The sequence below is a fragment of the Pan paniscus genome, chromosome 3 (genome assembly GCF_029289425.2).
Source record: "Pan paniscus chromosome 3, NHGRI_mPanPan1-v2.0_pri, whole genome shotgun sequence".
NCBI classification, from domain to species: Eukaryota; Metazoa; Chordata; class Mammalia; order Primates; family Hominidae; genus Pan; species Pan paniscus.
Genome location: NC_073252.2, coordinates 79978138 through 80002952, shown reverse-complemented (window position 1 = coordinate 80002952; position 24815 = coordinate 79978138). Strand labels below are relative to the sequence as shown.

General features: G+C 35.1%; 1 protein-coding gene and 1 long non-coding RNA gene across 8 annotated transcripts in view; one reads left to right on the top strand and one right to left on the bottom strand.

Annotated features, from left to right (window-relative positions):
- NFXL1 (nuclear transcription factor, X-box binding like 1) overlaps nucleotides 1–24815 on the bottom strand; it is a 69249-nt gene that overhangs the window by 10736 nt on the left and 33698 nt on the right. For 6 of the 7 annotated variants that reach the window (XM_034958849.3, XM_003816013.6, XM_003816011.6 and 3 more), the window contains exons 16-19: nucleotides 21076–21097; nucleotides 20505–20645; nucleotides 17112–17278; nucleotides 4839–4908 (exon numbers count right to left, since the gene is read on the bottom strand). In XM_034958849.3, coding sequence (XP_034814740.2) covers nucleotides 4839–4908; nucleotides 17112–17278; nucleotides 20505–20645; nucleotides 21076–21097 — 400 coding nt within the window. The remainder of the gene's footprint in view (nucleotides 1–4838; nucleotides 4909–17111; nucleotides 17279–20504; nucleotides 20646–21075; nucleotides 21098–24815) is intronic. The other variant, XR_004671121.4, reaches the window with a different exon arrangement.
- The window catches only part of LOC130541441 (uncharacterized), a 65403-nt gene that overhangs the window by 26512 nt on the left and 14076 nt on the right, over nucleotides 1–24815 (top strand). Inside the window, exon 2 of the long non-coding RNA XR_008955498.1 lies at nucleotides 17162–17316. This is a non-coding gene — a long non-coding RNA (uncharacterized LOC130541441). The remainder of the gene's footprint in view (nucleotides 1–17161; nucleotides 17317–24815) is intronic.

Sequence of the window (24815 nt, the reverse complement as noted above, 5' to 3'; positions counted from 1 at the left end):
AACGTCTTCTCTCTCCTTTTTTCCCATAAGTAAGCCAAAATTGATTCTGCAATTTGCAACTAGGAAAACTGAAACTCATCTAGGTGTACACTGTGCTGGTATCCAACATATGTCCCACAGGCAAAAGTAACACCTCTAATCCTGAAAACGTATTCAAACTCACCAGTAATCAGAGAATGTAAATTAAAACCACAATGAGATGCAAAAAGACTGGCAAAAATAAAAAATGCTGACCACACAAAATGTTGGCAGGGATGCGAAAGAGGAAGAACTTTCATCAATGGGAAGTTGAAAAACTTTCTGATACTTTTCAGTAACTGGAAAAGTTACTGATTATAAATTGATACAACCATTTTGGAAATCAATTTGATATTATTAAAGTTGAAATTAAACATTCCCTATGACCAAGCAATTACACTACTGCATGCCTACAGAAATCTGTGCACATATGTACCAGGATGCAAAAGCAAGAATGTTCACAGCAGTATTTTTGATAACAACCACATTTGGAAATTATTCAAATGTCCACCCACAGTAAAACAAACTTATACAATGGAATCAGTGGACTACAGCTACATGCAATTAAAAATGACAAACATATATAAGCAAGTCACAAAAGTGCATACTTTTAAACTTTTAACATTGGCAAACAATATTGTTTGCAGATATACATACTGGTAGTAAAAACTGTAAATAAAAGTAAGGAAAGGATTACTATAAAAAGGCAATGGTGGTCACCCTATAGGATAGAGGATGGGAACTACAGTCAGACAGGGACCTTGGTAAACTTCTGGTATGCCAGCATTACTTGATTTTTTGGCCTGGGTAGAGTTAACATGGTATTCACTTTTTAACTGTTAAACTATACATATTTGTATTATGTATTTTTAGGTATATATGTGATATTTCATTGCTTAAAAAATTAAATCGTGATCATTTTCCTGTTAGATGTGTAAGTAAGTATATGTCATCTCAAAAGCCAGGTTATATTCTGAAAAAACTGAAAAGTAGTTAGTTACAAAGAAAGTTGACTTGAATGCATAAGATAAAATGATGGTTATCTTTACTACAGATTTCTTAGCAAAAAACAGAGGTCTTTCTAAAATATTCACTTAGAGATGAGATGTATTACCCTTCCTAATCAAAGTGGGACAGGTTTTTTCTACTCTACTCAGCCCTCAACATCATTCTGCTAGCACTTCAGTAAGTCATACCAAATGGTTTACCTACAAACAACACTGTCTGCATCAAAATGTTCCACTTTAATTCCAATAATAGGAAAAGCCCTCTTTCAAAAGAACTAAGAAACGCTTGTAGAACAATATTATTTGTAGATAATCATAATCACCATAGCTACCACATATATAGTGCTTACCATTAACTAAGTCCATTACATGTTATTACCTCATATAATACTCAGCACTCTGAAGTGGGTATTATTAGTGCCCCATTTTATATATGAATAAGTTCAGTTACACAGAAGTTAAATAATTTTCCCAAGTAAAAAGTAGAAAAGCTTGCATGGGACTGAGACAACCAAATTCATAAATAATTTTAAAAAGCAGAAATACCGGCCAGGTGCAGTGTCTCACGCCTGTAATCCCAGCACTTTGGGAGGCCAATGTGGGCGAACCACGAGTTCAGGGGTTCAAGACCAGCCTAGCCAACATGGTGAAACCCCGTTTCTACTAAAAATACAAAAAATTAGCTGGGCGTAGTGGCGGGCGCCTGTAATCTCAGCTACTCAGGCAGCTGAGGCAGGAGAATCGCTTGAACCTGGGAGGTGGAGGTTGTAGTGAGCCAAGATTGCGCCACCGTACTCCAACCCAGGCAACAGAGTGAGACTCCATCTCAAAAAAAAAAAAAAACAAACAACAAAAAAAGTAGAAATACCACATGATCTCACTCATATGTGAAATATAAAAAAACTGAACTCACAGAAGTGAAAGAGCAGAATGCTAGTTGCCAGTGACTGAAGGACAGAAGGGGACTGGGGGGATGTTGGTCAAAGTATACAAAATTTCAGTTAGATATGAGGTATAAACTCAAAAGATCTATTGTACAAAATGATGACTATAGTTAATAACATATATTGTATTCTTAAAAATTGCCAAGAGAGATTTTAAGTGTTCTCACCATAAAAAAATGCATATATTAACTCAACTTAGTCATTCCACAATGTATACATATTTCAAAACATGTTGCCTATGGTAAATATACAAAATTTTATCAATTAAAAACTGAACATTTAAAAAAAATAAAATAACTGAAGCCCCATACATGTAAAATAAAATAAAACTTCCATTTTGTTCCTCTTTATATCTCTTTTAAGAAAGAGCAGAAATGCATATGTGGGGCACAGTTTAAAGGTATGTTCTTAACGGCATCCTTATGTTTTCATTTAGTTAAATTCAAACCTAATAATCCATAGAGTGTGTATCAGAGACACAGTGGAGCTGGAAGGATATGCTTATGCCACTCCCACAATTTATTCTTTTATTCACATTCAATAAACATTTATCAGTGGCTTAATGTGTACAACCTGTGTAACAGGCACTGGATACAAAGACAAATATGACATAGTCCCCTGCCCGTAACAATCTACAGTATGGGAAAGAAACGAGAACATAAATAAGAGTTTATCAGTACATCAGAATTTACCAGAATCCCATACCTTAACTTTGAAGTACAAAGATTCAAAGTGATATACTTCTTGGCTGACACTGGTTCTCAATGTGTGCTCTTGGACCAACAGTATCACTATTGCTTACTATTTAATAGAAATGCAAAATGTAGGCCCTACTCCAGGCCTACAAAATCAGAAACTCTAGAGGGGGGCCCAGCAATCTGTGTTTTTTTTTTTTGAGACGGAGTTTTGCTCTTGTTGCCCAAGCTGGAGTGCAATGGCGCCATCTTGGCTCACTGCAACTTCCGCCTCCTGGGTTCAAGCGATTCTCCTGCCTCAGCCTCCCGAGTAGCTGGGATTACAGGTACATGCCACCACGTCAGGCTATTTTTTTTTTTGTATTTTTTAGTAGAAACGGGGTTTCACCATGTTAGCTAGGCTGGTCTCGAACTCCTCACCTCAGGTCATCCACCCGCCTCAGCCTCCCAAAGTGCTGGGATTACAGGCATGAGTCACCATGCCCGGCCCAGCAATCTGTGTTTTAACAAACCCTTAAAGTGATTCTAATGAATGTTAAAGCAACAGAATTACTGTTATGGTGTCACCAACGTCAAGAGACCATAAACGAAAATGAGTTCTACTAGACACAATGAAATTCACCTGTCTACTCTTAGATTGTTCCAAACTATAACGGCCATTTGAATTGTTCCCAGGCTACAGATACATTTTTCAAGAAAGCCCAAGGAGATCTAGCAATACCAGGGGCTCCAGAAGGACCTAGAATCCACAATCATGAAAATGACCCATCTAGTCCCACCAAAAGTCATAGCATCACAACTTATTTATAGCTAAGGCAATTCTAAGTTATAAATTAGCAACACCTGAATTAAATTACCATATTTCTACCTAATAAATCATACCAGGTTACTAAGATTAAAAATAAAACATTCCCAACTACTTATTACCTGGAATCTGAATTGGGATAGAATAAAATTTATTTTAACAAGGGAAGTTCAGGATTTGAATAATTCAAAAAATTAAATTTGAAATATCCCATGCCCTAGTTTCACTTATAAAGACAGGATTATTAAAACAACCATTTATTACTTCAAATGGCCTCTCTTCTTATAATCTTACGTAAATTTAAAAACTCTCAATTTCCAACAGATCTTAAATCCATAAGAAGTGGTCCAAAGCCTTAGTTAAAGGAAAATATTAAAAAGGTATGTAATGTATTGATTCCTGTTTTATACTTAATCAAAGACTGATTATGATATTTAACACTTAGTTGTCATCTATTTCTGACTCTAAATAAGGTGAGAAACACTTAGATAAGGGCATAAAGACAATTTAAAGGAAAAAGATACTATATAGTACATCTGTAAGTCAAAAGGATTCCTTTTTAAATGTCCACCCAAATCAAGTAATTTTAACTGTCCCACTCCCAAATCCAAAAGTGCATCTTCCCTTTCAGATTGGCCAAATGTAGAAGGACTGCTTTGGTTTCTCAAATTATTACCAGGATAAATCACTAGTGAGTTTCTTTACCTTTTTACTTTGCACAATTTTTTCTAACTACTTTTTGACAGTTTTAGTTTGAATAAAATGCTTATACAACCACAAGAATCTTTAAAAACACAACTTTATAGATGAATGTTTTACATTAATATAGTAATGAACTTGAAAGACTCAATGATCTGAATGGTACCAACACAAAAGGCCACAATGAAAATGCAGAGGTATCTTCTACGTCACCATCTTCAAAATGCTGTGGATATGAATAGCCATCCTCGCACATTATTCCACCACAGATGCACACACATGCACATGCATACACACACGCACCCCTATTTTTAAAAATAACCTATTATGGATTTACTGTCTAACTGCTGTGACCCACATCATTCCTGACCTACTTTAAGTATGAATCACATTTTGAGGGATAAGCACTAGGTCAATACTTTATTGTATAAAGTATGTAAGCTATCTTTAAAATTGCTTTCTTAAAAAAAATCTTCAAAGGGTCATTTCAGGTCCTAATATCACCAAATTTATAAAATGAGATGCATCTACCCTAACTATATGTCTTACGTTTTTATTAAAAAAGATACAACAGAGAAAACCTGAAATAATTTGACCAAACAAGAAAAAAGAAAATCCAAGAGAAACAATGCCCAAGGAATACAATTTAAAAGGTTCTACTAAAGCTTACCTCTTTAGGGCACTGATTTTTGCAACAACTGAGGAGGTTCTTTTCATTTACATCAGCTGTGGTTATTTTTCTAAAAATAAGAAAGTTGATGACATTCAAACAAAAATCCATTTTATAGCATAATTTTTCTAAAAATAACTCATAATTTCAAACATATCCATAAAATTATCTTTTTTCCTCAAGAAATACTTTATTTCTCTATCTGTAACAATTATCTTCAAATTACTCAACTGTTCTGATAACTCAAACCATCCAGCCCTTTACTACTAACAAGTCAAATGCCAAAAGTGTAATCGCTGCAAGAAGTAAGTACAAAACACACACAAAATATCATCTGGGCCTGGCCTCTCTTTAATAGTTCCTGTAACTATCTTTCCCTATAGATTTATCATTATAATTCATAATTACAATTGTTAATGCCCCTACATAAAAAAATTTAAAACTAATTATTTAATATGTTCAAATTGAGGAATTTAGGCTATTTGGTGAGAAATAAAATTAACTTATTTAAAAAGCTTGGGTAAGCTATTAATATTAGAAATTAATTCACTTTAGGCCAGGTACAGTCACTCTAACCTGTAATTCCAGCACTTTGGGAGACTAAGGCAGGCGGATCACTTGAGGCTGGGAGTTCGAGACCAGCCTGGCCAACATGGTGAAAGCCCATTTCCACTAAAAATACAAAAATTAGCCAGGTGTGATGGTGCATGCCTGTAATCCTGGCTACTCAGGAGACTGAGGCATAAGAATCGCTCGAACTCAGGAGGCGGAGGTTGCAGTGAGTCAAGATCACGACACTGCACTCCAGTCTGGGTGACTGAGCAAGACTCTGTCTCAAAAAAATAAAATAAAATAGTAATTCACTTTAGATCTGATCATTTTAGAACAGTCTGCACTTTAAAATGCTTTTATATCTCAGTGAGTAATTCAGAAAAAAGTCACAAACACCAAGGAATAAACCTACTTTCCAACAGACACTGCCTAAGTCAGTAACTAGTGACAATCTAAAACTCCCTATCACTTGCATCTCACTTTTCTGTTTCCCATACCTTTTTTCTCCTTTCCTTTTTTTGTATTTTCTTACTTTTCCTATTCTTGTTTTCACCAGACATAACTGCCAAAATATACCGTAAGTTCAGTCTCCTTAATGTTAATTAAAACTATTATCTAAATATTCATACTAAATTAGCTATAAATATACTCTAAGATATTTCTTGGCAAAGTTCCCCTTAATACCACAAAGTTTTTATGCTGGCTCTATTAAACACTTGCATTTTTAAGATTCTTACAAGTATAATGTTCACCTCTGAACTTAAAGAGTTAATATTATTTTATTCCTGTTACTCTATACTTAGGAATAAATTAACTTTTCAAGTTCTATATCTTTTACATCCAAATTCTACAGAAGAAATTAACATGAAGCAGAAAAAGACTATGGTATAATAATATATACATATTGGTTTTCGTCCACGGTTCTTGGCTCATCACTCCCACAGCCCCTGTTATTTTTCCCCAAGGCATGCCATTAAAACTAAAAATATAAACTTCCTCCGCCTTTCTGTCTTGAGCAGGCCGTAAAGAAATTCTCTGACCTACCTTGTCTGATTGCAGGTCATAAGACCCCATTTCAGAAGGGGTCCTGTCCCATACTCTGGAAGAAGGAATGCTGTACACACAGGCCAAAAAGAACTGAAACAGGCCTTGTTGGGTTTCCCCACTCGGTCTATAATTATTAGATCACACCCTCTGTCCAGTCACACTTCTACATGAGTGTCCATACTTCAATCATGCCTATCCAATGAATTCTCCATAAAGGCCCAAGAAGATAGGGTACGAAAAGCTTATGAATAGCTGAACACAGAGGTTCCTGGAGGGTGGTATGCAAATGGTGGGGCAGGGGTAGGAATGGAATCGCCATACCCCTTCTTTCATACCTCACTCTATGTATCTCTTCATCTGTATACTTTGCAATATCCTTTATAATAAACCAGTAAACATAAATAAGTTTTTCTCTGAGATTTATGAGGCACTCTAGCAAATTAATCAAACCCAAAGAGGGGGCTGTGTGAACCTAAACTTGAAGCCGGTCAGTCAGAAATTCCAGAGGCCTGAACTTCAGACTAGTGTCTGAAGGGAAGGCAGTCTTGTGGGACTGAGCCCTCAACCTACAGGATCTGACACTTTCTCCAGGTAGTCTCAGAAATGAATTAGAGGACACCCAGCTGGTGCCTGCTACAGAAGTGATTGTTTTCTTCTTGGTTGAAAGAAACTCCCACATATTTGGTCACAAAAGTCTTTTGTGTTGATTGTTGTGTTTTAAGAGCAGAGGAAAAACAGTTTGTGTTTTTTTCCACCCAGGACTAAAAGGAAAAGATGACTTAAATAATTCACTGAATTGAAAGCAAACGAAATTATTAGAACTGAAGCGATAGAATTCTATATTAAAACATATACTTTAATATGTATTTAAGAAAAAAAATCTGTAGTGCTGAGGTAATGGAAGCCACCTTAATCCAAATATATCCACATGTCCCCTTCAAAAAACATACAGCTCATTAATAACAAAATCACTGAATCCCACGACCACAGCACAACTAGAAGACACAAATTTCTACAAACTTCAAATTACCTATAACTAGGAAAAAAAAAACAAACTCCTGAGAGAGCTATTTTTCAAGCTCCCAATGCAAGTATTTTCATAGAGCTAGTGGAGTTCTGAAAAAAACTAAATGAAAAACAGAAGAAGAGGAGGCTAAGCTAAAATCACAACAGAAAAAGGTCCCCCTAAATATGAAAATACTGAAAATACCCTGGTAGACCACAGCACTAACTAAAGGGAACGGATTTTAACAAGTACACCAGGCTGGGTGCAGTGGCTCATGCCTCTAATCCCAGCACTTTGGGAGGCCGAGGAAGGTGAACTGCCTGAGCCCAGGAGTTCGAGACCAGCCTTGGCAACATGGCAAAACCCCGTCTCTACAAAAAAACACCAAAATTAGCCTGGTGCGATGGTGTGCACCTGTAGTCCCAGCTACTAGGAAAGCTGCGGTGGGAAGATCACCTGAGCCTGGGAGGTCAAGGCTGCAGTGAGCCGTGAGTGCGCCACTGCATCCAGTCTGGGAGACAGAGAGACACCTTGTCTCAAAAAAAAAAAAAAAAAAAATTTAAAAAGTATACGAGATTCAAGTAGCCAATCTTGGAAAGGCAACACTCCGGGAAGAAGGTAAAAAGGGAAAGGCAGACTTTAGACTTCAGACTTGTTTCAAAATAAAATAAAATAAAATAAGTACACAAGATTCAAGCAGCTAATCTTGGAAAGGCAACACTCTGGGAAGAAGGTAAAAAGGGAAAGGCAGACTTTAGGCAGACTTCTTTAGACCCGGCAAAAGAAGAAGGGAAATTTAGGATTTTTGCAAGACCAAAGAAAACAAAAGTAAAATAAGGACACATAACTCCTCTCCTCTTCTCAGCACCACCCTCAAACGCCAACCATTTAAAAAATTGTATTTTCCCACACTGGCAAGAGAGTGGTCATCAACTAGAAATCTTATACTAAGCTCTGTCCAAAAACATAAAGATATGTAATTTACAACAATAAAAAACTACTATAGAAAATAAACAGAAAATGACATCCAAAGCCTTTTCGCTGATGAAAATCCCCTCCTGTATCTCCCACCCAAAAAAAGAAGTACAAAGAAGAAGAAAACTGGAACATAATATTCCAAACTGAATTAACTATATGAAACACTGCCTATACAGAAGCGTTAACCTAGCAGACCTGACCACTATCTTTTGAAAGGCCTCCTTGTAAGACTAGCCCTTGGCTGGTGCTTGGGAATCTGGATTTCAGGAAGGTTCCCACCATTCCCAGAACTGGTAAGAACAGCTGACTATGTCTAAACTGTATAAATCAAATGGTTTATGCTGAACAGTTGCTTTCCCTCTTGAGAGCCCTGAACTCTGGTATGTACCAGGTGAGGCTGCCTATGTAGCCTTCCCCCAATAAAAACTCTAGGTGCTCAGTCTCTAATGAACTTCTCTGGTTGGAAACATTTTACAAGTGTTGTCACAACTCAGTGCTGGGAGAATTAAGTACAAACTACGTGGCTCCACTGGGAGCAGACTCTGGGCGCTTGTGACTGGTTTGCCCTACACTTCACCTCACGTGCCTTTTCCCTTTGCTGACTGTGCCTCCTACCCTTTTGCTGTAATAACTCATAGCAGTAGTTATAACTATATGCTGAGTCCTGTGAGTCCTGGCAAATTACCCAATATGAGCATGGTATAGGGCTCTTCAATACACTACCACCTTAAGTCAGAAAAGCAAAACCTAAGAACATAATGGAGAAGAAATGAACAAAGGTTGATTGAATTCAGGAAAAAAAAATTAAGATAAAATTACATCAGAAATAAAAACTAAATTACAAGGTGCTCATGGAAGAACATATTTACAGAAAAACATACTTGAATCAAAATTTAATAAGGCTCCCTGAAATGAGGCAGCAAAACATCCTAGATGATAAAAATGAGATATAGAAAAAAGTATCAAAGAAGTAATTGAGTGAAATGGGAGACAGAAAAAGAAAACCCAACATATATACAATTGATATCACTAAAAAACAAAATAAATGAAACAGATCTGGTATTTAAAACTATAATCCAGGAAAATAAAAATATTGAACTTATATGTTGAAAGGGCTAATCAGGTACCTGAAAAAATTTATCAAAAATTATTAACCCTGAGTCGTACCTTAATAAAAACATTAGATTTTAAAGATGGAGGAGGAGGAGGAGGGAAGTGAAGGAGAAAGAAACAACTTCAGGGGTCCCAGGTAAAAAAGATCAATTAACTCATAAGGAGAAGAGACTGGCATCAAATTTCTCAAAAGTAAAATATAAACGAAAGCAGCATAGAGCCACATTTCCAAGAAACTCTAGGAAAGAACGCATCAATAAAAGACTTTTTATACAACTGTAAATGCTATAGCAAAACATTCTTAAAACATGCAAGGGAATGTTTAAGAATTAAGCATTCAGGGAATACTATACTCACAAGCTCTCTTGGAGAAACTACTACAGGATGCACTTCATTCAACCAAGAGAAGATTGGGAAATTTCAGCAAAAAGACTGATGGTTGAAATCTAAAATTGAAAATCTAAGAAAAAAAGGGCTGGGCGCAGTGGCTCACGCCTGTAATCTCAGCACTTTGGGAGGCCGAGGTGGGTGGATCACAAGGTCAGGAGATAGAGACCATCCTGGCTAACACGGTGAAACCCTATCTCTACTAAAAATACAAAAACAAAATTAGCCAGGCGTGGCGGCGGGCACCTGTAGTCCCAGCTACGCGGGAGGCTGAGGCAGGAAAATGGCGTGAACCCGGGAGGCGGAGCTTGCAGTGAGCCGAGATCACACCATTGCACTCCAGCCTGGGTGACAGAGCAAGACTCCATCTCAAAAAAAAAAAAAAAAAGAAAAGAAAAGAAAAGAAAAAAGGTCGGTATGGGGGTAGAATAATATATAAATGTCGTATGTTCTGAAAAATAATAAAACATGCAACTAAACAATGAGAAGAGGAGAGAAAAAAAGGCAAACAAAATAAACTCACTGATTGTCATACAGTCTTAAATGAGAACCAGGTGATAAAATTAAAAGCTGACAAACCAGTTAGTAAAAGATGAAAGAAACAAGGGTCTAAAGACATTAAAAACGTACAAAAAAAAAGTAATCAACCACTAAACGAAAACAAACCTTAATAGGAGAAAATTGTAAGAGCAAAGAAAACGTATCACATAAAGAAAAAGTGACATAATACAAACAGTAATCATAAAGTAATAATTCAGAGCTAAACCAAAGATATTAGTGATATTAAAAATTGTTAAAGGACTTACTTAACTTGCCTACTAAAATGAAAAAGGGGATGCATAAGAATTCAAGCCAAAAGTATTAAATGTAACAAAGGATACCTTTCAATGCTAAAAGCCGTAATTATTAAAAATTCTGTACGACATATAACAGCTTAATCATCTTTATAAGCAAAAACTACAGCAGCTAGCTGCAAAGAGATACAGAAACACACTAACAGGCTAGGCATGATGGCTCATGCCTGTAATCTCAACATTTTAGGAAGCTGAGGCAGGAGGGTCTCTTGAGCCCAGGTGTTTTGAGACCAGCCTGGGCAATACAATGAGACCACAACTCTACAAAAAGTTTCTTAAAAATTATCCAGGCGTGGTGGTATGTGCCTGTAGCCCCAGCTACTTGAGAGGCTGAGGCAGGAGGATCACTTGAGCCCAGGAGTTCAAGGCTGCAGTGAGCCATGACCACACCACTGTACTTCAGCTTGGCCAATAGAGTAAGACTGTGTCTCAAAACACAAAAACCAAACAAAAAGAAACACACTAATAATATGGAATTGTAATACAGCATTTTCAATATAAGACAAAGCTACTATATTAAAACATGATCCACACACACAACCCAAATCTTATATCCTGATTTTTACGATACTACATCTTCTCAAGCACATGGAACATTCACAAAAATTGATCACCTTATTTTACAAAGGAAGCACTGTTAAGTTCCATAAATTAGAAAAATATTACAAACACATGCTCTGATCACAATGCAATAAAACTAGATCTTCTATTTTAAAAATCTTGACTATAGGAGGAAATATAAAGACATAGAAACTCTCAAATACAAAGAAAGTAGTACATACATGAATATACGGAATATACCTAAAGCAATAAATAATCCATAAGCTTTAAGCACATCTATGATAAAAACGAAAGCATGAAAATAAATGAATTAAATTCTCAATTCTTCTTAAAGAAATTTAGAAATTTCTTTTTAAAGGAAATAATAAAATAAGAGCAGAAAAAATGTGGTAAACCATAAAAGAACAGTCAATCCAGTTAATCAAAATCCTAAGTTTTTTAAAATAAAAAAATTTACTACCTAACACTCAAGAAAGAGGGAGAAAGCAAAAATATTCAAAATAAGAATGACAAGGGGAAATCATAAAACAACAACAAAATTTTAATCACGGTAAGCAACTACTTTACAAACTTTTATACAAATAAATTTGAAAAATCTAGATGAAATAGATAATTTCTAAGGAAAATAATAGTTTTCCAAAAATGACCCCATAAGAGAGAGAAATTTTCATTAGAAAAAATAGAGAAAGTTATCAAAAACAACACACACACATCAGGCCCAGATGGTTTCATAGAGGAATTCCATAAAACTCTCAATGACCAGTTAATCCCAATGATACTACATATTCTAAAGCATAGAAAACCAAGGAAATAGCCAAGTTTATTTTATAAAACAAACGTAACGTTGATACCCAAATCTGACAAAGACAATACAAAATTTAAAAATTATAGACTAATACAATTAATGAACATTTTTAAAATCCTAAACATTAGCAAATCCAAATCAACAGATCTAATGATTATCTCCACAGATGCTAAAATATCATTTGGCAAATTCAGCATCCAATCCTTATTTAAATATACACACACACTCAAGAAAACAGAAATTGTTGGATACTCTAACATGGTGACAAAGCCAACATCTTACATAATGTAGAAATACAGGAAGTAATTCCTCTAAAGAAAGAAACAAGGCAGGGCCAATACTATTTAACACTGGACTGGAGATGTTAACCAATGATAGGAGATGACAGAAATCCATTATCAGGCAAAAGTATTGTAAAGAAAGAGACCAAAACCCCAAGGAAAAAAAAATATGCGAAGGACGTCAACAGCCAATTCACTAAAATAAATTTAAAAATGGTCCTCATTAAAACAGAGAGCCTAGAAGTAATGATACACAAGGAGCAAAAAGCACACCAAGTGGCTTTTAAATATCACTGCCCATTAAAAAGGCCCTTAGAGAAATGTCTAAGTCCTGGGCTAGCATATGTAAAGTACAAGATGAGCCTGGGACATTTTTATTAGCCAGAAAAAAAAAGAAAATACTAAAACAAAGATGGAAACACATCAAAGGGACATGAGAACCAGTTTAAAGACACTCCCATGGGCCTTTGATGTTCAATAAATTAAACATCAAAATGATGGCGAAGGACCAAATAAATAATCCACTGGTTCATGCCAGTATTAACATACGAGGTTGGGAGAGCTCTTACAGTAAAATGTCAATTAATAAATGTAGAAGATGGAGTTAGAAAATTCCCACTTGGCAAGTTTTTATTTGTTTTGTAAAATACACTTGGTTCTTTGGGAGGCCGAGGCGGGCGGATCACGAGGTCAGGAGATCGAGACCATCCTGGCTAACATGGTGAAACCCTGTCTCTACTAAAAAAAATACAAAAAATTAGCTGGGCGTGGTGGCGGGCACCTGTAGTCCCAGCTACGCGGGAGGCTGAGGCAGGAGAATGGCGTGAACCCGGGAGGCGGAGCTTGCAGTGAGCGGATTATGCCACTGCACTCCAGCCTGGGTGACAGAGCGAGACTCCGTCTCAAAAAAAAAAAAACAAAAACAAAAACAAAACAAAAAAACACTTGGTTATTTCCATGGGTTTCTATGCTCTAGAATACTTTATGTAGTATCACTGGGATTAAATGGTCAAGGGTTTCATTAATGAAGCATCTGGGCACACATGCACGTGTGTTGTTCCTGACAGCTTTTTCTATTTTCTCAAATGTTATCGTAGTAACAACTCATTTACAACAGAATCATCAATGGATGCTAAAATTCGTGGGTGAAAGTTTGATGAGGAACAAGCTATATAAATAAACAGAATGCAGGTGTGACACTGCCCAAGTTCATTACCATCCATTAATAATGTAAAATTGCCCTCTAAATTCCCCCCACAAAACTTCTAAGACTAAAAATTATAATACTTTATTTTTGAGATTTCAACAAAATAATTTTAATATAAGAAAAGAATAAAATTTGTCTTCTATAATTTAACAAAGCATGAGTCTAGAGTTTAGGGAACAAAAATGTTAGCTAATATGAACAGGAATTTTTCAAAATGTAATTATGCTAAAAAATATGAAATAAAGTAATATTCCCAAATGAAACTTGAGTAAAATATATTTACAAAAAGCTCACTTTACGGACTGGAGTGAAACAGCCAGGAGAGTTAAGTGGTAAATTATGTTATATCATTATTAAATAAAAGGGAAATTTTTTTCTTCTATCTAAATAATCCATAAGCAAAAACTGGCATTTTTTTAAATGAAGAAAACATACTGGTTTGGTCATATCCTAGTGTGATAGGTGCTATAACAGCAACGCTTGTAATAAAGGCCTACCTTTTAAATCTATAACTTAAAAATTATGCCTAAGTAGGCTGGGCATGGTGGCTCACGCCTGTAATCCCAACACTTTGGGAGGCCAAGGTGGGTGGATCACGAGGTCAGGAGTTTGAGACCAGCCTGACCAACATGGTGAAACCCCATCTCTACTAAAAATACAAAAATTAGATGGGTGTGGTGGCACGTGCCTGTAATCCCAGCTACTCAGGAGGCCAAGGCAGGAGAATTGCTTGAACCCAGGAGGCGGAGATTGCAGTGAGCCAAGATCGTGCCACTGCACTCCAGCCTGGGCAACAGAGCGAGACTCCGTCTCAAAAAAAAAAGAAAAAAGAAAAAAAAAATTATGCCTAAGTCAACTACTGGCATAGCTCAGAGATATTGCAGGTTCAGTTCCAGACCACCTTAATATAGCAAATATCATACTAAAGCAAGTCACACACATTTTTTGGCTTCCCAGTGCATATAAAAGTTACGTTTACACAATACTGCAATAGACTAAGTATGCAATAGCATTACATCATAAAAAACAATGTGTATACCTTAACAATACTTTATTACTAAAACCTGCTAACACTCATCTGAGCCTTCAGTCAGTCTTAATGTTTTCGCAGATGCAGCATCTTGCCTAGATGTTTATGGCTGCTGACTGATCAGGGTGGTGGTTGCTGAAGATTGAGGTGGCTATGGCAATTAAAAAAAATAAGACAATAGAGTTTGCTGCATCAATTGACTCTTCCTTTCAGGAAGATTTCTCTGTAGCATGTGATGCTGTGTTTCATAGCATTTTACCCACAGTAGAACTTCTTTCAAAATTCCTATCAAACCTGCTGCTGCTTTATCAACTAAGTTTGGGTAATATTCTAAATCCTAATCCTTTGCTGTCATTTCAGCAATGTTCACAGTATCTTCACCAGGAATAGATTCCACTTTCTTTGTTCATCCATTAGAAGCAACTTCTCATCTGTTCAAGTTTTATCATGAGATTGCAACAATTCAGTCCCATCTATAGGTTCTACTTTTAATTATAGTCCTCTTGCTATTTCCACCACATCTGCAGTTACTTTCTGCACTGAAGTCTTGAACCCCTCAAAGTCATCTATTAGGGCTGGAATCAACTTCTTCCAAACTCCTGTTCCTGTTGACATGAATGTTCTTAATGACATCTAGAATGGTGACTCCTTTCCAGAACGTTTTCAATTTACCCAGATCTATCAGAGAAATCACCACCTACATCTGGCATGTATTTCTCAAAAAATTAGACCTGAAAGTTGAAATTACTCCTTGAACCATGGACTGCAGAATGGATGTTGTGTTAGCAGGCACAAACACAACATTCATCTCCTTGTATATCTCCATTATAGCTCTTGCGTAACCAGGTACATTGTCAATGAGCAGTAATATTTTTAAAGGAATCTTTCTGATCAGTAGGTCTCAACAGTAGGCTTAAAATATTCAGTAAACCATGCTGTAAACAGATATACTGTCATCCAGGCTTTGTTGTTCCATTCATAGAGCACAGACTAGATGTAGCATAATTGTGAGAATGGTAAATGAGTACTGGCTTCAATTTAAAGTCACCAGCTGCATTAGGGCCCTAACAAGAGAGTTTGCCTGTCCTTTGACACTTTAAAGCCAGGCACTGACTTCTCTCTAACTATGAAAGTCCTAGATAGCATTTTCTTTCAACAGAAGGCTGTTTTGTCTACATTGGAAATCTGTTGTTTTGTGTAGCCACCTTCATCAATGATCTTATCTAAACCTTCTTAGATAACTTGCTGCAGCTTCTGCATCAGCACTTGCTGCTTCACCTTGCACTTTTATGTTATGGAGATGGCTTCTTCCCTAAACCTTATGAACCAACCTATGCTGCCTTCAAATTTTTCTTCTGCAGCTTCTTCATCTCTCTCAGTCTTCACAGAATTGAAGAGAGTTAGGAACATCTCTAAATGTTGTGGCTGCTTTGATCTTCTATCCAAACCACTAAAACTTTCTCCATATCAGCAATAAGGCTGCTTTGCTTTCTTATCATTCTGTGTTCACTGGAATGAACTTTAATTTCCTTTAAGAATTTTTCCTTTGCATTCACAACATGGCTAACTGTTTGGTGCAAGAGACCTAACTTTTAGCCTATCTCAGCTTTTGACATGACTCAACTAAGCTTAATCATTTCTAGCTTTTGATTTAAACTCAGACATGTAACTCTTCCTTTCACTTGAACACTCAGAGGCCACTGTAGAGTTATTAATTGGCCTAATTTCAATACTGTTGTTTCTTGGAATAAGTAGGCGCAAGAAGAGGTAGAGAGATAGGGGAACTGCTAGTGATGCAGTTCAATCAAACACAATATTTATCAATGATTCACTGTCTCACAGAAGTGCAGTTCATGGCACCCCAAAACAATTACAATGGAAACATCAAAGATCACTGATCACAGGTTATCATAACAGATATGAAATGAAAAAGCTTGAATATTGTGAGAATTATCGAAATGTGACAGAGACACAAAATGAACATATGCTGTTGGAAAAATGGCATCAATAGACTTGCTCAATGCAGGTTGACAAATAACTCCAATTTGTAAAAAACTCAGTATCTGCCAAGTACAATAAAGTGAAGTCCAATAAAACAAGGTGTGCCTGTATGTACAAGTCAAATTTTGATTGAAAAAAATTCTAATTTGACATAGTCAAACTATCAGGTATAGGAGTATTTAAATTTTTTTTAAAAGCAGTGAAACCATTTTTTTCATAACAAAATCTTATACAGAATCCCGAAATGGAAAAAAAGCACAATTTCCCTGTTTGAATTCAGGATGAAGTACCCAGAAAGTGTAGTATTCTACATGTCTTCCTTCCAGGTCTCTATTGGAAAATCTAGGCATCTAGAGTTTAAGCAAAGTACACTATAAAGGGTTCTTAATTATAAAAAGATACCAATTCAACTAATTGGAATAAAATAAGACTTTTTTTTCAGTCTACTTACCTACATTCCACATACAGGCTTGTGATCTTACAGTGACATTTTATTCTAAGCATCTGAACACAAGGTGGACATTCTCCAGGGTGACATCGCAAAATACATGGGTGAAGACAACCTAGTGGCCGTGACTTGGAGCACCCTTCCTCACAATGAAGGCATTCTGGGCCAGCCTGAAAAACAGCATGGAAATAAATCACCTAAGTACAAGGTAAGCCTAACATTTCCATATGTTACAGTTATAAAATTTATATATCCCATTAAAATAAAGTACTTCTGCAGTTCTTAGAAACAGAGTTAATCAAACGGTACATGTTCTCATTTATCTTAAAAATATTCAAACTAAAGAACAGCAAGATTGTCAATATGACTATTATTCATATAGATTTTTTTGCCTATGAGCCTCATTAAGTCAAACTGCCTCATTTTTAAATGAACCTTAAAATGGACTATATAAAGTATCCCACTAAAAATGTAAATTACTTCCTAAAGAATCGTCAAAGACAGTAATAAAATATACAGAGTAAAAATGTTCATTCATTTCTATACAATAATCAACACTGAACTAAAGAAATCAATACACTGTTAACACATAAATAAAAATTCCAAAGCACTAAACAGTCTGGAGGTAATTATCTCATCTTGCCAAAGAGAAACACATATACAATGAAAAAAGAATGACCAGTAGTTTATATTTTAATGCACATCAATGAATTAAAGTTAAATCACATTTTACAAATAAATGTACCTCAATGTAACTTAACAAGGCACCTCCCTTTTCTCTAGTGATTTAATAATGTTAACTAGCATTACAATCTACTAAAGAAGGTTAAAAATACTTATTTCAGGATATTGTTTTCTCACGTCATACTTGAGGTAAAATAAGAAAGTTATAGACATGGATACTAAATCTTAAAGGTCAAACATTTTTATCATCATTCCAAAGAGAAGCCATGATTACAACAGTTATTATAAAATTCTAAGCTATTTTTTGACATATAGGATTAAAAAGAAACAGTGCTTCAAATTATAAAAATATTATTTTATAAATTATTTTTTAAAAACATGTGCCAGGCATTGTTCTTGGCACTGGGAAGACATGAGATAGGCTCCTGGAACTTACATTTATGTGAGGAGGTAAAGAACATGAATATAATGTCTTCGTAACTACTCTGAAGAAAGATAAAGCAGGATAAGAAAGAGTGATGGCAGCAACAAGAAGGAAGCCTGACTGATAAAGATCACATGTGAATAGAAATTGAGTTAAATGAGGGAGAGAACAACCAGAAAGGAGAGCTCCAGAGGAAAGGAACAAGTACAAAGGCTCTAAGAAAAAACAAATGTGGAATGTTCAAGTAACAGGATGAACAGAGGCAGAAGTGAGTAAGCAAGAGAGTGATGAGAAGTCAGATGAAAGTTGGGAAAGATAGTCAGGAGTTAGATCATTACTGAGCCTTTATAGGCCATTGAAAAGGATTTAAATTTTGGTCTGAGAGTGACTGAAAACTACCAAAGGATATGGATCAGGAAGATGATACTTGATTTAAATTTTTTAAAAGATTAATCTGGCTGATGCAGTAAAACAAAGTGAGTAGAAATGTTGGTTAGGAAATTACTGCAGAAATCTAAGTCAAAGGTAATGGTGGCTTAGATGAGGGTGGTAGTGGTACAGGTTATGAGAAACTGTCAGATTCAGGATCTACTGATGACAAACCTAACAGGATTTTCTGTGGGAAAAGGACAACAAAGAAAGAAATCAAGCATGATTCCTATGTCTTTGATCTGCACAACTGGGTAAAAACGGTAAAATGACTTTCTGAGATGGGAAAGACTGAGCAAGTATTAGGCAGTGAGTAACAAAATATGCAAAAAGAACCAAAGTTAACATAAAGAGTTTATTTCATTTGCTCTTCCTAACTATGTGGTACACCTACAAAAATCTTCTATTTAAATAACATGAGTAGAAGAGCACATTGGGCTGGGAGCTAAAAGATCAGGCACAGTACTTTCTGATTTGCTACTCTCCTGTTGCAGAATCATGGACAAATCACAGAGCTTCAGTTTCCCTATCTGCAAAACAAAGAGTATACTTAGAATATGAGCTCCTTCCAGCTATGGGAGAAACAAAAAAAATCACTGAATCTACACTTACTAAATTATCTTCCTGGATCACTTCCAATATCAAGTTCTATCTTCTAGGAAAGACTATCTTAGTTAAGAAATACAGCAAGTGCATCTGTCAAATATCATATGCAGTTCTCATTTAAAAAGAAAAACAGAAGCTTTAACCCAGGAAGCAATTTGGGGATAATCCACAATAAATCTCTAATAGTCATATCAGCTTTGAAAATAAGCTTTTTCTGACTCACTTCGTATTCTGGAAATCTGGAAGAGGGAAGCCATACAGCAGCTACACCCTAACTAGTTAAAATGATTTTGTATCATTATTTGTTAGTTTGATTTTATAATTCTAGCGTCTTTTTTGTTTTATCATGAGTACATTTTTGAGGGTCAAGGCATGGATCAATGAAGAAATTAAAAGCAATACATTTATACATATGTTTGCACATGAAAAAGAAGAATACCTATGTTGTCATGTATTATAAATTAAAGACAAAAAAAAAACCTAACGATGCAACTAAAATTTTCAATAAGTCACATTAATAATTTAAATAGTTGTAAATTTAATGTTAATAATAAAGTGACACTTAAAATTTTCTGGCCTATTTCTCATTTAGACACTAGTATTACAACTCCCTATAGAACGGAAGTCTAGAAAAAAATTATTTTAAAACTAAAGTTTAACACTAGCTACATTTGTTTTTCCTTGTAAGATGACAATTTTCAGAGATCTTTGAAAAGCTGAGTTCTCATACACTTGTAAAATGCTTTTAGTTAATTATACACATAGAAACACTGCTCATCTGTGATGCCATTTATTTTACTTTTAACAAAAGATTGGGAATTTATTTAAATTTATTAAAATTATGAACATCATCCATCCTGTGTGTCAGGTTTGAAAACTAACTTAGAGTAAATGCTCTAAACTCAGATATGAACAGAGAGAAATGGAGGTGATACTCTTACTTACTATCTAAGAAGATACATAACCTATGTATTTTTATCATAAAACCATATCCTATGTATTAACACAGGTACAGTATGTAAAGGGTTCCACATTAAAAGGCACATTATTATGAGCTGGAATAAAGACACAGAACTATACACACCAAGCTGTCTAAGGCCAGCTGTCTTAGGAAAGGAAAAGAAGGAGAAGGGATGAGGGCAAAAAAAGAGACAGGAAGCTAAAGCAAAGCAGAAAAATATTTATGGTATAACTGTTGAAAAAACGTTTCAAGAATACTATGGGCAGATATACATTCAATCTAAGAACATTACCTTGTTTTTTCCAGTGCAGCCATCAGTTTTGGTTACTTTGTGGCATTCTTTCATACATGTGTGATTCTCACAATCTAAGATTCTTCCACAGACTCTTTTACAAGAGTAGGGTCCTACAGCATGGCATGGTAGTGGACTCACCTTAAAAAATAAAGGAAATCAGCACAGCACACATTACTCAAACGTTTCTGGACATATTATATGTTTCCAAAATTACTCTGCTATCATTTGAGAACAAGTTTCAGAAAGGTATAAGTTTGCACGAATAATAATAATATCAAAATCAAAGTAACCTATCAAAATATTCCAAAGTAATGAATGCCAAGAAGCAAAATGTTCTCCTCCTAAAAGGAAAATTCAATATGATTCTGTAGTGAATGCATATCCACAGGCTAATTCTCAAATAAAGGCACTACATATTTTTTAAATTAGTAGATAAACTCTTGTACTCTTTATAACAGTAAAATAACAATACTTTGACTTTGTTATTTCTAACAACTCTAGTAAAGTTTTACTAGTATGTAACAGTATAGATTATAAGCTTTACTTAAAAATTGTGCCTGTAACTTACCTCATGTTTCCCAAGACATTCCCTACAAGGAAAAAATAAAATAAAATGAAAACATTACAAATTATTCAAAAATAATACCTAAAGATGCTAACTCTACTAGCATTAAAAAAATAAATACATATGGAATAAGCAATTATAGTAAAGTTACAGGACACGAAGTTAATATACAAAGGTCAACTGATTTCCTATATAGTAGCAATGAGCAATTAGAATTTGAAGTTAAAAACATAACACTACATTAGCACAAAAAATGAAATACTTGGGTATGAATTTAACAAAATATATACAAGATCTCTATGGGACAGCTACAAAATACTGATGAAAGAAATCAAAGATTTAAATAAATGAAGCAATATTCCATGTTCACAGTTATGAAGGTTCAAAATTATTAAGATGTAGTTTATTTCCAATTTGATCCAGATTCAACATGATTCCAATCAAAATCCCAGCAAGTTATTTTGTATATATCAACAAACTGATTCTAAAGTCTATATAGAAAGATAACAGACCCAGAACAGCCAACACAATACCAAAGAAAGCAAAGTCCAAAGACTGACACCACCCAACTTCAAGAATTACTATAAAGCTACAGTGATCAAGACAGAATGGTACTGATTAAAGAATAGGCAAATAAATGAATGGAAGAGAACAGAGAGACCAGAAATGGAACCACACAAATCATAGTCTACTGATCTTTGGCAAAAGAGCAAAGGCAATTGAATGAAGAAAGGACATTCTTTTCAATAAATGATTCATGCTGGAACAAATAGACACCTGCTTGCAAAAAAAACCTAGGCAGACCCTAAGCCTTTCACAACAGTTAAGTCAAAATGAATCACAGCTCTAAATGTAAAATGCAAAACTATAAAACACAGACAATCTGGGTAATTTGGGTTTAATTATGACTTTTAGATACAACACCAAAAGCACAATCCATGAAATAAAAATGGATGATAGACGTCATTATACTAAAAATTACAGCTCTGCAAAGAACATTTAGAGAATGAAAAGCCACAAAGGCTGGGTGCAGTGGCTCACACCTGTAATCCCAACACTTTAGGAGGCTGAGACAGGAGGATCACCTGAGCACAGGAGTTTCAAGACCAGCCTGAGCAACATAATGAATCCCTGTCTCTACAAAAAATTAAAATTAAAAAAAATTAGCTGAACATGATAGTGCACGCCTACAGTCCCAGCTACTAGGGGGTTGGGGGTAGGACTGAGGTTGAAGGATCATTTGAGCCCAGGAGGTGCAGGCTGCAGTGGGCTGTGATGAAGCAACTGCACTCCTTCTCCATGAAAAGCCTGGGTGGCAGAACTGAGATCCGGTCTCAAAAAAAAAAAAAAAAAAAAAAAATGGTTAAAAAGATAAGCCACAGACTGGCAGAAAATACTTGGAAAATGCACAGCTGGTAAAGGACTTGTCTTCAAAATATACTCAATAAGAAGGCAAATAACGCAATATAAAAATGAAAAAAATGAAAAAAAAAAGAATTTGTGGAAACTCTATGTGGAACACATGTATCAGTGCCATATTTCCTATAGCATGTGCTCACTTCATGTCTCTATGACAATTTTCATATAATTCTTGCATTATTTCAAAGTTTTTCTTTTTTATTATATCTGTTATTGTGATCTGTAATCAGCGATCTTTGATGTTACTATTGGATTCTTTCAGGGTGCCACAAACTGTGCCCATAGTAAACAGTAAACCTAATTAATGAGTAAAAAAAAAAAAAAAAAAAAAAACGCAAAAAGGAACAGGAAATTAAAAACTGCATGTTAAATTAAACACTGCATGTTCTCACATGTAGAAGCTAAAAACTTGATCTTATAGAAATAAAAAGCAGAATAGTTACAGGATGGAAAAGGTAGAGGGAGGAGGGGATAAGAGAGATTTGTTAAAAAACAAAATTACAGCTAGATAGGAAGAACAAGTTCTGGTGTTTTATAGTTATCCTACAGTGCTATAAAACTATTGTTATCTATTGTTAACTATAGATAACAATAGTTACCTATAACAATGGATATCTACAGATATAGATATCTATAACTATAGTTACAGATAACGATAGTTAACAATAATATATATTTTCAAATAGCTAGAAAAGAGGATACTGAATGTTCCCAAAACAAAGAAATGATGTCTGAGATAATGGATACGCTAATTGCCCTGATCTGATCACTGTATATCACACTGTATGTACTGAAACAGCATTACATTTCCTATAAATATGTATAATTATTATGTATCAATTAAAAATAGAATGGCTAAAATCCAAAACACTGACAATACCACGTTGGTGAGAATAAAGAGCAATAACAATTCTCACTCACTGTTGTGAGAATGCAAAATGATTCAGACACTTTAGTAAACTGTTTGACAGCTTCTTACAAAGCTAAACAAAGTCTTACCATGTGATCCAGCAATTACACTCCTAAGTATTTACCCAAATGAGCTGAAAACTTATGTCTACACAAAAATCTGCACATAAATGTTTATAGCAGCTTTATTCTTAATTGCCAAACTTGGAAGCAACCAAAATGTTCTTCTATGGTAAATGGATAAACAAACTATGGTACCTTTATGCAATGTATTATTAGTCAATGATAAAAATAAATGAGCTACCAATCCATGAGAAGACACAGAGGAACCATAAAACCATACTGCTAAGTGAAGAAGCCAGTCTGAAAATGCTATACACTGTAAAAGTCCAACTATTGACATTCTGGAAAAGGCAAAACTACAGAGATAGTAAAAAAGATACATGGTTGCTAGGAGTTTGAGACGGGGAGGGGAAAAGAAGGTTGAACAGGTATAGCACAGGGCATTTTTAGGGCAGTGAAACTATTCTGTATGAAACTATAATAGTAAATACATGACACTACGCATTTGTTAAAACCCACAGAACCATACAACACAGAAAGTAAATCCTAATGTAATCTATGGACTTTAGCTAATAATAAAGTACCAATATTGGTTCCTCAACTGTAAAAATTGTATCACTAATGAAAGTTGGTAATAGAGAGAACTGTGGTATGGGGGCACACATAGGAACTCTCTATACTTTCTGTGCAATTTTCTCTGTAAATGTGAACACATTCTTAAAAAATAAAGCCTATTTAAGAAAATAAACACATCATTTCCCTTTCCAGGGACTGGCTTAAAAATGGTCTAATGAAATGTCAAAAGAGTTCTCCTGTGGAGCTTCGGAGAAGTTTCCTTACCCTTTAAAAAAAGAAAAGAAGAAAAGGAAAAGGTGATGATGATGACACACAGAAGGCATACACATTTCCATTTCTCCCTTTGGAAACTTTCATGTCTGGGTTGAGAAGTTAATAGAAAGGCAAACAGCCTGAGGTCAAAGATGACACACTGAGGATAACAAAATGGAAAGACAATCTGAGCTCTTGATGATGTGTGACTGAATGAACCAAATTAAACAACTATAGAGCTGCTCTACTTCCAGTCTAATTATGTGAGGGATAAATGTTAATGCGCTTTTTCTTTAGGTTTTCATTTAGATTTTGTAGTTTCTACTGTACAAATCTTATATTCTTTTATTGAATTTCTTAAAATGTTCTTTTCAGACTATATAAGTGGAACTGTTTTCTTAATTTCATTTTCAGATTGTTTGTTTCCAGTGTACAGAAATTCCACTGGCTTTGTATAGTGATGTTTTCTACAACAGTAATGAACTCATTAAGTAACTCTAATAGCATTTTTGAGGACTCCTTAA